General features: G+C 43.4%; 1 protein-coding gene across 1 annotated transcript; it reads right to left on the bottom strand.

Moving 5' to 3' along the window:
* Positions 1-130: 130 nt before the first annotated feature.
* On the bottom strand, positions 131-1,528 carry bhlha9 (basic helix-loop-helix family member a9). Its single transcript, XM_011483109.2, has one exon. It carries the CDS (start codon positions 1,352-1,354, stop codon positions 494-496), a length of 861 nt encoding a protein of 286 aa, XP_011481411.1. The 5' UTR covers positions 1,355-1,528; the 3' UTR covers positions 131-493.
* Between the last annotated feature and the right edge of the window lie 10,955 nt (positions 1,529-12,483).

Raw genomic sequence — 12,483 nt, 5'->3', positions numbered from 1 at the left:
CACACACACACACACACACACACACACACAGAGGTGTATATGCCCCTGGGGGCATGCGTGCACACATTCAAAGTTTGCATGTGAGCAAGGTTATGAGAGCATGTTTATAGAAAGAAGGCATGGCAAAAAGTCGTAAACCACAAGATTTAATGCAGACATTTTCACCAGAAGACATTCAGCATTTTAAACATGTATAAACAGAATAAATACAAAAACAAATGTAGCATTAAATTCTCAGTCAAACTCTCTAAGAATGCACTTCCTGCTCATGTCAGTTGAGCTTCATTTTTGCGCTCTCACGTTTGTCAACATCCCATCCTGCATTCGGTCTCTGCGGGAGTCGAGAATGTTTTAAAGATAAGAACACCGTTCAGCAAAAGGTCTGATCACAGACGAGCCTCCAGACCGCAACATGAAGCAGCCTGCAGCACCGCTGCAAAAACACTGCAGTTCTGAAGTCTCTGAGGTTCGGGCTGGCTAACGGTCCATTAAGTCACACTACATCAGAGCACAGAGGGAAGCTCTGCTCCGGCTCCTGCACGCAGCTCACCTGCCACGGGAGCCCCAGAGTGGAAGACGGCTCCACAAAGGTGTCCATGTATGCCTGAGTGCACGAGGCCCACGTGCCGGGCTGGTACCCCAGAGCCTCACCCACCTGAGGGTACCGCACCGGACTGGACGGATGGTTGTGGGGGCTGCTGCAGTGTCCATGTGAGCGGTAAAGCTGCCCCTCAGTGGGGTAACAGGGGTAGTGGGGTGAGGGAGGGCACGAGGACCTGGTATTGTAGACATGTGGGTCAGTGGAAAGCCTGTGCAGGTGAGACTGTGGCTGCATCTGCTGCGAAATTGCTGAATGCCACGGTGCATAGCTCTGATGCTCCAGGCGAGGAACCGCTGCTCTGTTTTGTTCAGGTCGAGATCCTCCCATTGCTGCTCCCCCCACAGGGGACCTGTGGCACTCCCGGTGGCTGCAGGGCTTGTTGGGGGGGCTCGAGCTCAGGAACACAGAGAGAGCAGAGATGCGGTTGATGGCCCTCTGAAGTGTGGCGATCTTAGAGAGCCGCTTGCCGCTAAGGTCATGGTTCAAAGCCACCCGGAGAGCATTGAAGGCTTGGTTGTAGTCCATTATTCGCTTTCTCTCACGGACGTTAGCAGCCATCCTTCGAGCTTTGGAGCGAACAGGCCGGTTGCGCTTCTTGGTCTGGCCCTCCTCCGGATCTCCGGGGCTGCTGGTTGAGCCCTCACTGTCATGAAAACACTGCTTGGATGTGCCATCATCATCCCCAGACACCATTATGCCGAGCTCCAACTCTTCTTCAGAGAATTCAGAACCTGCGACGCTGCTGCAGCTCATTGTGTCAGAAATGCACCCTCTGCACGGCCAACGAAATGTGGAGTCCCTGGATGGTTCAGCGGGCTGCCGCTATCTTACTCTGCACCGACAGCCCAGGTATGCTCTTCCTCTGACTCTCCAGGTGCCCTGTGGTTACATGTACCTGAACGAGACAGGTTGGCCTGCTTTATAAAGACTGTGAAGTCACATGGTACAGTCACCTGTAAGGAATGGTACACTCTCTCTCCCTATTTTCAAAGTTTATGGGGGCCCTGCAGGCAAATGGCACTGTCACCTCCTCCTCCCGCTCTGACTCCCCCCCCACTAGGATATCACTGGAAACTTAACACTTTAACTGCTCAGATGTCAAATCTGGAATAAAATGTACGTTTCATCAGATCTGCTTCACTTTTCTCCCTAAAGTTTCAGTGATGTGGAGCTGCAGGGAATCTGAACGATGTTCAAATATTAGATTTGGGGTAAAGCTGGCATCACTTTGTGGATTCTGGTCTCAGGTAAATCCACAACTCACTACCTGCTCGTTCAGCTCAGCTAATCTGTTCTATTTCTTTCCCCTTTTTGTCAAGTCTGGGAGGAGAGGAAAGGTCTTATCTCTCGTGGGTTCGATTCATCCTGGCAATTAGCTGTCTGCAGAGTGGCGATTCTCCCTCTCTCTGTCTCTCTTTGCTCAGGTTTGAGGGCTATGTAATTTAGAATAGCTGCCCTGGAATCCATTCTCATAAATCAGGCCTGGGCAGCACCCGAGGACAAGAGCCGAGCAAGCCAACAACTTCAAAGGGAGGGAGAAACCAGGGGAGATTTCTGACTATTAGAACCGGGGATTGCTGCTGTTTCAGGCTATCGATCTTTTATCTTCTGCGCTTCTGCAAGTCTACAAGCCGATAAAATGACATTGCTGCCTGCTAAAGGTGGATCTCCTGAGGAAGGGATGAGGTTTTCATGTTTTAAACAAATGGATGGTGGACAAATTAAATTACGCTCCAGTTACGCTCCAGGGTTTCCTGTCAGCAAGTTTCTGAAAATCCACATTTGCAGAATGTTCAGATGCATCAGAAACCCGTGACTGAAGGGTGAGATGACTGAAAACACAGGCTGACCCTCAGACACTGACTGGGGTCATAGAGCAGCATTGCTTCCTTCCTGCCCTTTGTCTGTATTGCACTTTCAAACCTCTAAAACAATTAAAGTGCAGTTTCTGTGGGAGAGACAAAGATGCAAACTTTGTTCCTTCTTGTCACCTGCTACTTTGAGCATTTTAGGAATATAATCTGTGCCCCTGCGTGTGCAAATATTGAGGGTCACAGCAGGTGTTTGAGTTCATTCTTTCATTCTGTTTGGTTTCAGTTGGTGTGATTTGTTTTGCTTGCTTTTCGTCTCTATTATGCATCACTGGGAATGTGATCGCAGCACGTGTGTCGTCTGTCATCTGGAGGAGGCTGAAGAGTTCGTCTCATCAGAGAACTTGCTGCAGCACACCTGTACATTTGCACATGTAATGAGAAGTTTTATTTCTGCGGATTGGTGAGTGGGAAAGTAATTGCATGGGTCAGGAAGGGTTCACACAGAACTAACTGCTATGACTGCACACAGAAAAAAAACCTGAGCACTTCTACAGTCTCTTCTGAACTGTTTCTATGGATACACTGACTTGTTGTCGGGGTTTATGAGAGCCCTGTCGGTTCAGGTTCTGACCACCAGGAAAAGCAGTAAAAGCATCCAAAGGGTTATCCCCTGATATAATGTTGGGTTCAGGCTTCTGCTGGAGGCTGACGCTCCAGTCTCAAACCCCAGATCCTGATGGTTTCACTAGAAAGCGGCGCTGCATTTTGTTTCTTCAATCATCCAGACAATTCCCATAAATTCTTTTTTTATTCAAATAATAAATTTATGCAAATACACAGATTCAGTCTTTGTACAAAGATTAAACAAACTTTGAATTTGATTCATTGACACCGTATGTATGTAATACAGTGCCTTGGAAAAGTATTGGCCCCCCCTCCCCTTGAACTTTTCGAACTTTTGCCACATTTCAGGCTGCAAACATAAAGATATAAAACTGTAGTTTTTTGTGAAGAATCAATAAGTGGGACACAATTATAAAGTGGAACGAAATTTATTGGAGATTTCAAACTTTAAAAAATAAAAAACGGAAAAATTGGGTGTGCCAAATCATTCAGCCCCCTCAAGTTAAAACTTTGTAGCACCACCTTTTGCTGTGATCACAGCTGTAAGTCTCTTGGGGTTTGTCTCTATCAGTTTTGCACATCAATACATTTTTGCCCATTCCTCCTTGAAAACAGTTGTAGCTCAGTGAGCTTCTTTCCACAGATTCTTGATGGATTCAGGTCTGGACTTTGACTTGGCCATTCTAACACCTGGATATGTTGATTTGTGAAACATTCCATTGTATGTTTTCTTTATGTTTTGGATCATTGTCTTGTTGGAAGACAAATCTCTGTCCCAGTCTCAGGTCTTTTGCAGACTCCATCAGGTTTTCTTCCAGAATGCTCCTGGATTTAGCTCCATCCATCTTCCCATCAATTCTAACCATCCTCCCTGTCCCTGCTGAAGAAAAGCAGACCCAGACCATGATGCTGCCACCACAGGGTGAAGAGCTGTTGTTGCTTTTACACCAAATAGAACGTTTTGTATTGTTGCCAAAAAGTTGGATTTTGGTTTCATGTGACCAGAGCTCCGTCTTCCACATGTTTGGTGTGTCTCCCAGGTGGTTTGTGGCAAACTTTAAACAAAACTTTTATGGATATCTTTAGAAATGGTTTTCTTCTTGCCCCTCTTCCATGAAGCCCAGATTTGTGCAGTTATACGACTGATTGTTGTCCTGTGGACAGACTGTCCCCCCTCAGCTGTAGATCTCTGCAGTTCATCCAGAATCATCATGGGCCTCTGGGCTGTCTCTCTGATCAGTCTTCTCCTTGTTTGAGCTGAAAGTTTAGACGGATGGACGGGTCTTTGTAGATTTGCAGTGGTCTGATACTCCTATGTCAATATTATTGCTTACACAGTGGTGGGATGTTTAAAACTCTTTTTGTATCCAAATCCGGCTTTAAACTTCTCCACAACAGTATCTCAGACCTGCCTGGTGTTCCTTGTTCTTCATGATGCTCTCTTCACTTTAAACGAACGTCTGAGACGATCACAGAGCAGCTGCATTTATATGGAGATTTGATGACAACCAGGTGGATTCTGTTTATCATCTTTAGTCATTTAGGTCATTATTGGATCATTCAGAGATCCACATTGAACATCTGGAGAGAGTTTGCTGCACTGAAAGCAAAGGGACTGAATCATTTTGCACGCCCAATTTTTCAGTTTTTTATTTGTTAAAAAAGTTTGAAATATCCAATAACTTTCGTTCCACTTCATGGTTGTGTTTCACTTGTTGCTGTTTCTTTACAAAAAAAATACATTTTTATATCTTTATGATTGCAGCCTGAAATGTGGCAAAAGGTTGAAAAGTTCAAGGGGGCCAAATACTTTTACAAGGCACTGTATATTTTAACAATGTTTTGTTTTATAATAGCAAATCTGATATGTGGCTGTAATTTAATCAGGCAACTCAACAATGTTTATACAAAAGCATGAAGAAAGCACATCTTTATTTGGATGAAGGAGGCACAAATGGCACAAACAAGTCTGTTATCTGTTATCAAAGGTGACAAGTTTTCTCTTTGTTGAGTAATAATGAAGTGAAGTTTAACTGAAGGTAAAAACATTTTTTAAACCAAAAGAATGTTTGGATTTTAAAGGCGTAACCCTTGTGCTATCCTAGGCACTTTAACATTGGGAGTTGGGTCATCTAGACCCACTAGACAGTGCTCTGAACCTTTTTTCTTCAATGATTTGTGATCTTCACTGGTGTCCATGGATTACATGAAATCTTTCCACCTTTATCCACCTTTGTCATGGTAGGGAGAACACGTCAATGGAAGGAGGGGGTCATAGGATAGCGCAAGGCTTAAGCCAGCAAATAAACAGTTTGACTTCTTTCTTCATCCCCTATGATTGATAGAATATGTCATGTTACTGTTCATCCTAAAAATAAATTTTAAAATTGTAAAACTGACTTCTCTGTTGTTGAGCCAAATATTTCTCGTGCACAGATAACCCTGATGAGGTCAAAAGTGTGCGGTGATAACAGGATGGAGGCCGTGCAGCATCAGACTGAGAACATCTGAAGCTATGTCTGAAATCCCACCCTAATCCCAAAGTAATAAAAACTGTGGGACTACCTAGTGCACTGGATTGAAAAGCAACTTGGACACCATGATGATTTCCGGTTCCGGGTTACGGCAAGACGCGTGGTCGCGGCTCTCTGCGGATACTATCTTCAAATTACTTAAGAAGTTGATTTTCTCCAAAAAGAGAGCTGACCATGGCCTGATTAAAAACTAGGAACCGGATATTGATAAATCATGTTATAAAATGGTTATAGTATAACGGGGTGGGATTATATAAATTCGCTTCCTTCCACTCCCTTTCAAGCAATATTTATTAATATGTCTAATTATCCTGAGTTTGATTAGTTACTGTATGAATGTATAAGTGATGATTATATTGCTTTCGTGTATTATTTCTACTTAATTGCTTGAAATAAACCATTTCAAATAAAAAAAAAACCATGCTCACTACTTTTTGTGTAATGTGTATGATGTCACAGATTTCACCAAGTAAAAACCTAATAAATACGCGCGTTTTACAACTATTTATAAATCCACTATGTTCTGATGATGAAAATGTGGATGGTTTATAAAAAAGATTATTTAAACATTTTATTTTAAAAATTTTTTTAATAAATTTACTAAAAGTTTTCAAACGCAATGCATTGTGGTCTCTATTTCCCATAAATGCATGCTGGTTTTTAGCAGACATGTCTGGATAATTTCTTGGGCATTCAATAATTGTAGATTTTAAGCATATTTTATCAAGGGTCACCTCAGCGAAGCAGCTTTCACTGATTCACACAGGTGGTTTACGCCGGATGCCGTTCCTGATAAAACCCTGTTGTTGGGACTGGCACAGGGAGACCCAGACCTTTGTAGCTGACCTACAAATTTTATCTAGAGGAACAGCTGAGGCTATGAGGCTTTAAAAGGAAATGGTGACACATGGTGACCCGAAGTTGAGTATCTTCTCAATTTTAAGGCAAACAGATTACAAAGTTGTATGTTTGACACAGCTGGTTAGCCACAAGGTGTAGCTGACAGAAATCCTGCCACTTCCTGTACTATACATAACTATGTTTAAGCAGAAATGGTCAAAAGCATTTGGAGGGCAGCCACAGCAGCAGGTTTTGGTGTGTGAGCCGCCCTCTGTGAGAAGACTAAACCACAGCTCTGCAAGGAGCTCTAAGACTTTAACCATGAGCGCATTTTGACTGTGGTGCAGCAGCTCTGCAGACTCGCAGCACCAGCACTTTACAAAGAAACCACTGCAATCAGTGGGAGGAATCCCACTGGTGCGGCCTAAGTTCTGGTCATGAGCCAACTGCTTAAGTTCTAAGGTTGGTGCTTCTTTAATTAAAGTTCTCTTATTCAGTCTGTCATGTTTGCCCTTGATAAATTCAACATTTTTCCCAATCCTTCCATTTTTCGCAGATAAGTAACGTTTTTTCAGCGTTCACAGCTTTTCAACACATTGTACTATTTGTATTCAGGACCTCGTTCTTTTGGTCATGACCCAGAGCTCATGACTATTAGTGAGCATTGGAATGAGCAGTAAATTGAGAGTTTTGCTTTCTGGCTCAGCTCTCTCTTCACCACAACCGCCCTGATATGTCTGCTGGGCTTTGAGATACTCTCTGTTCATTAACGTTTGCTCACCAACATCTGAAGTCTTCAATAAACAGTTGTCATTACTCTGAAACTCAGAAATGGGTTTACACTTGTGGGAAAACTGTAGCAGAGTGAATACTGGTAATCCAGCTGATCAGATCCGTGACATTCTGGGTCCTGAAGCAGTTTGAAATGTTGCGCCTGAGCCTGTCAGCTCTGAGAAAGGCAGGTTTTATAACTACCACTGATTTATGGCAACACAAACATGTCAGATTTACTGCCGCAGTGTAAAGAGCATGAAGACTGCAGCCTCGGTCGGACTCTCCCTGTCCATTCATTTTTGACAGGTGACAGGACACCAGTAATTATCAGCCGCCATGAATAAATCACTAGATTTTATCGTGCAGCATGCCGTGCCCTCCGTGGAATAACCATTTTCAGGAGAGAGGAACCTGCCCAGCGTCCCTGAACCTGAGATTTGTAAATCTCCTTCTTGAGCCCCCATAATGACTGGTTGTTAGTCGTTTGTTATTAGAGGTCTGTGTGCCAAAACTTATAGATGTATATTTCCAAAGTGGTAGTTATGGCTAATAAGTGAGTAAGTCCAGGTTTGCTAACATGGGCTTTGCACTGGTATGTTAATGCATGTTTTTGGAGTGAGCCTCAGATTTTTCTCACCTCAATAAAATATTTCTAAAAAAGAAAAAAAGAAATCTGTTTCTAATTTTGAATATGTTCTGTTGTCAGCGACCACAGACATCTTAATCATAACTTGAGTTCTTGTTTTCAATGATTTCATGAAGCCACCATGGAAATTCTGAGTTCCTTCAATGTTTCAATTTTGTTGGATAATGTGATTAAACAGTTTTCCTCAAGCAAAGAAAGGACTTGGCATGGACATAAGCAGGGGCCTAGGAAAATATTTATTCTTACCATTTTTCAAGAGGAAAGCATCTTCGGGCGATGGGATTTAAATATTTAAAACTCACAAATGCTTCCTTTATATTGAGAGTCCATCTGAACATGTGGTACAGGGCCCCACCCTCTGTGTTCAGAATGGATTATTCGGGCTGTTCGATAACATTTTGCATTTGCTGGTAATGGAAGAGGGCTGCCTGCTGGTGTAGTGGTAAATATTCTGGTCCTACAGGGAGAAACTCTTTGTTAAAATATTGGCTGGTCTTTTTCTGTCCGGAGTTTGGATCCATCCATCTTCTTTTCCTCATCCGGGACCGGGTCACAGGGCCAGCAGTTTAAGCAAAGATGCTCAGACTCCCCTCTCCCTGGTCACTTCCTCCAGTTCCTCTGGGGGTCCCAGAGAGGTTCCCAGGCAGCCGAGATACATAGTCTCTCCAGCATGTCCTGGTGGGACATGACTGGAGCGCCTTCCCAGCGAGGCGTCCAGGAGGCATCCAAACCAGATGCCCGAATTACCTCAACTGGCTCCTCAGGATGCGGAGGAGAAGCGCCTCAAGCTCCTAGGTAGCTTTTCACCCTACCTATCTCTAAGGGAGGGCCCAGCCACCCTACGGAGGAAGCTCATTTAAGCCGCTTGTATTCGGGACCTGGCTCTTTTGGTCATGACCCAGAGCTCATGACCATAGGTGAGTATTTGGAAGAGCAGTAAATTGAGAGTTTTGCTTTCTGGCTCAGCTCTATCTTCACCACAACCAATCATAACAGCAGATGTTGGTCCTGGTGCTTTCGTGGCCCAACAAACAATCATGGAACTTGGCCAAAAACCTGCTTCATAGGTTAAGTAATTTCTCCAAATTATCCCTGCGTGTCGATTTGTGTGTGTGTGTTACTGTTAGTCTTAGCGTGGCCTGTGATCAACTGGATGTCTGACCCAAGACCCTGAAAAGAATTAAGGTCGGATTAAAAAAATAGACAGACAAATGATATCCTACAGGTAACATGTTGTGACCTCCAACCATCTTTCTACTGTCTTTATCAAGGTAAACAGTGGAATTAAATCTTAATGTGCAACCTTCATCTGCTCTTCCCAAGATAAAAACAAACAGACTATGAATCCTTCTTTCCTACTTCAGACTCTTTCCAAGAAGCATCCAGTCAGACATTTGCATGATAAAGGGAGGCTAACCAAACTCCAATTCAAGGTGAAACAGTCATTGTGTCCTTGGATAAGACCCTCAACCACATTTTGGGTGTTAAGATCCAGTAAATGTCTTAATCCAAACGTCTCCAAACTCTCTTTGTAGATCTTGACAGACGTTTTGTGATCATAATCTTCTTGGATTCAGTTAAGGCCTCAGTCACATGTACCCCTATGGGGTACAGCGTTGACTCAAAGGAGTGCCGTGGGTTTTTGGGTTGTCTAGACTGTAGATGCTCACATCCTGTGAGGCTCATGCAGCCACCTGAAGGAAAATCACGAAAGTGACACATACCATTGTCGTGCCTGTGGGGGGTATATGGTGAAGCATTGATAAGGATATTGAAATTGCACATCCTTCTGTCATGCAGGTGATGCTGTCGTCCCGTACACTTTCACCACACTCCAGTCATTAATAACTTGTGAGTACTGGCTCCTCCCTGACCGCTCACAAATGCTGCACGCACGTGGTGTGGACGTGATACACAAGCAAGTGCCCGGAGGATGTCCACACATACTACCCTCTAATTGGCTCATTTCCCTGTTTCGTGTTCATGCACTTATCACGTGAAGAGCACTAAAGGTCTTCTGTGCAATCCAAAGAAAAATCCTTATGAAGTTTGACCCACTTCACCCTTAGTCTTACTTGTTTTTTAAGTGTTCCCTACGACCTATTTCTCGTAGAGCGGTCTTTGATATTTCTTGCGGGTCACCTGTGTTTCCTGTACAGATTAGCCCATTTTTCACCCGCAGGCCCGCATTGACCCATAAGGGGCAGGTGTGACTAAGGCAAAACTGTAAGCCTCTCTGTTTGGGTTGAACTTAGGTTATCAATGCAAATATCTTATAACGATAAAGTGATGCTCCACAAGACAAAACACTGGGATGCTGAGGGTGTTTTTGTCCAAATAGAAACATTAACATTCCTGCAACACGTGAAAACATGATGTTGAGATTTATTTTTGTGTGTGAAATTTTTCTTTAATCAAATCATAAATCAACAAAGTCCTTGTCAATGAACAAACCCTTAACCCTGCAATGGTGCTTTTGTTTTGTTATTGTTATTGCAGACGCCTGCAGAAATCCATGACTCCAGTTTCCTGCGACACACGCTGGTCATGTTTGACTTATCTTTTTGTAAATCAGTCATCTTCCTCCCTGATTGTTACCATGTATGCCATGTGTGAGAGCGAGCCCGCCCATCCACAAAAACCATCTGATCGTCCATGAAAACTTGGAAATGCGTGTCTGCATCGGGGCTTTTTCTGATGCTTTAAAACAGAGCACCAAGCCAGCAGGCGTGCTGCCTCAGTAGTTATGAATCATTCTGTCTGAATTACTGGCAGTTACGTATTTGGCTGCTGAGATGGATTTTGTGCTCATGCCAGCTATAAAATCCTAGCAGTCGGGTTGAAACAGTGTCCTGCGAATTTCTGCATGCACAGAAAACGCAATTGACCAAATGTTTGCAGCCAGCGTGCTGACGCGTTCATGCTGCACAATCACTGACATTACCATGAAACATCTCGAGGGTTTTGTCGGTTTTTTTCTGCTGCAGCTTCTGCAACATTTGATCAACAAATAACAATCAACTTTGTTTACTGCCATATCAAGGTGTGTGATGATCATAGAGTTTTTCTTCAGGTCATAAAGGCAGCCTGGTTGCCATGCACAGAAAAACAGCTCTTGTAATGTTTGGATCACTAAAAAAGCCTGTAGTCTCTAATTTAGCCATAAGCAGAACATTACTTTAACCTTTTCTCTTAGTGATTTATTTTCTGAAGCAAAACCACGCAAATCTGTCAGCACTGATGTCATGACATGTCTAACAGTTTCCTCCACACTGGAATGCCTCTGGATTTCCTCCCCTCCTTGAATGCCTGAATCATCTAATGAATCACTCATTTTTTACAAAATAGCATGTACAAAGAGATCATATTCCCAGCAAACAGAAGACACTGCTGAAAAGAAGCATATTTATGATAGAGAGCAGAGGCCAGGTTTTCAAATGTTCACCTAAATCATGTGACACGTCTTTGCTGCAGCCTCCTGCAGATGACAAAAACGCACAAAAAGGCAGCAGCGCTCATTCATGCAGCATTCCTTCCAAGGAGAAGTCAGTCATTATGCTGAGTTATCATTACAGGGTCCGTTTGGAGCGCTGGAACATGTGGTCAAGGTTAACTGTCTGTGGGCTGGTTGGTTCCCACACAACCTGAGCTGTTAAAGTGATACATCTGACCGCTGCAGCGGCAGCGCAGCATCACCGCAGAGCTGTGGTTAAGTCAGGCCTAAGAAGTGTACAACATTTTCCTGAAGGGCAGCTAGCTCAAAAATATGAGGGGGGGGGGGGGGTCACTGGACAGGGGATGAAGAGCAAATCCAGACAAATGTGCAAGACTGGCATGCACAGTTCTGATCCATGTCCTGACCCGGGTCAGCGGGCCTGCATCTGGTCAAACAAAATCAAAACTTTCAATAAATGTAGCAGTGGAAATGTTTTCACAGCTCTTGCTGCTGTTTCATTAAAATGTTTCAACAGAATTAACTTTCCTTCCTAAAGGTTTTTCCCTTATAACAGTTTATGCTCATTTAAGAAACTGTTCCCAAAGTAAGTGGTCTTTGTGACCATCTACCTGAAGAGGTCAAATGATCGGAAGAGAAATGTCGTTACATCATTAAAATCCTTCACCCATTTTTGTCCAAAGGTTTCCCCCCAAAGATTGGATCAAATCCAGAGTAACTAAATACCATCCATCCATCCATTCTTCCATCCATCCATCCATCCATTCTTCCATCCATCCATTCTTCCATCCATCCATTTTTCCATCCATCCATCCATCCATCCATTTTTTCCATCCATCCATCCATTCTTCCATCCATGGAGCCATGGAGCATCATGAAGAAAGTAAAGAAACGAGTTAAAAATGGGAATGATAAAACTTTCACAAAAACTAACATCATTTGCCAGCAGTCTTTCATCTCTTTAACAAAATCTAATTGTTTTTTTTCTACATGAAATTGTGTGGCTCAAAGCTCTTGATGATCACACACACTCTGGTCATGCTTGTGTGTGCAGACTGTGGGATTAGTTATAAATGCATGCAGCCTGATCTCAACTTGTCCACTGGAACAAGAAAGGAAAATGATTGCAAAAATGGCGCCCTCTAGTGGGGAAACGCATCACAAACAGCTTCAGAGCGTCAGTGCAGTTTGTTTCA

Source organism: Oryzias latipes, chromosome 14, assembly GCF_002234675.1.
Source record: "Oryzias latipes chromosome 14, ASM223467v1".
Taxonomy (NCBI): domain Eukaryota; kingdom Metazoa; phylum Chordata; class Actinopteri; order Beloniformes; family Adrianichthyidae; genus Oryzias; species Oryzias latipes.
The sequence above is the reverse complement of the archived record's forward strand: the minus strand, read 5'-3'. Positions and strand labels throughout refer to the sequence as shown.

Coding starts and splice junctions, on each gene's coding strand:
- bhlha9 (XM_011483109.2), bottom strand. CDS start 1,354: ATGAGCTGCAGCAGCGTCGCAGGTTCTGAATTCTCTGAAGAAGAGTTG.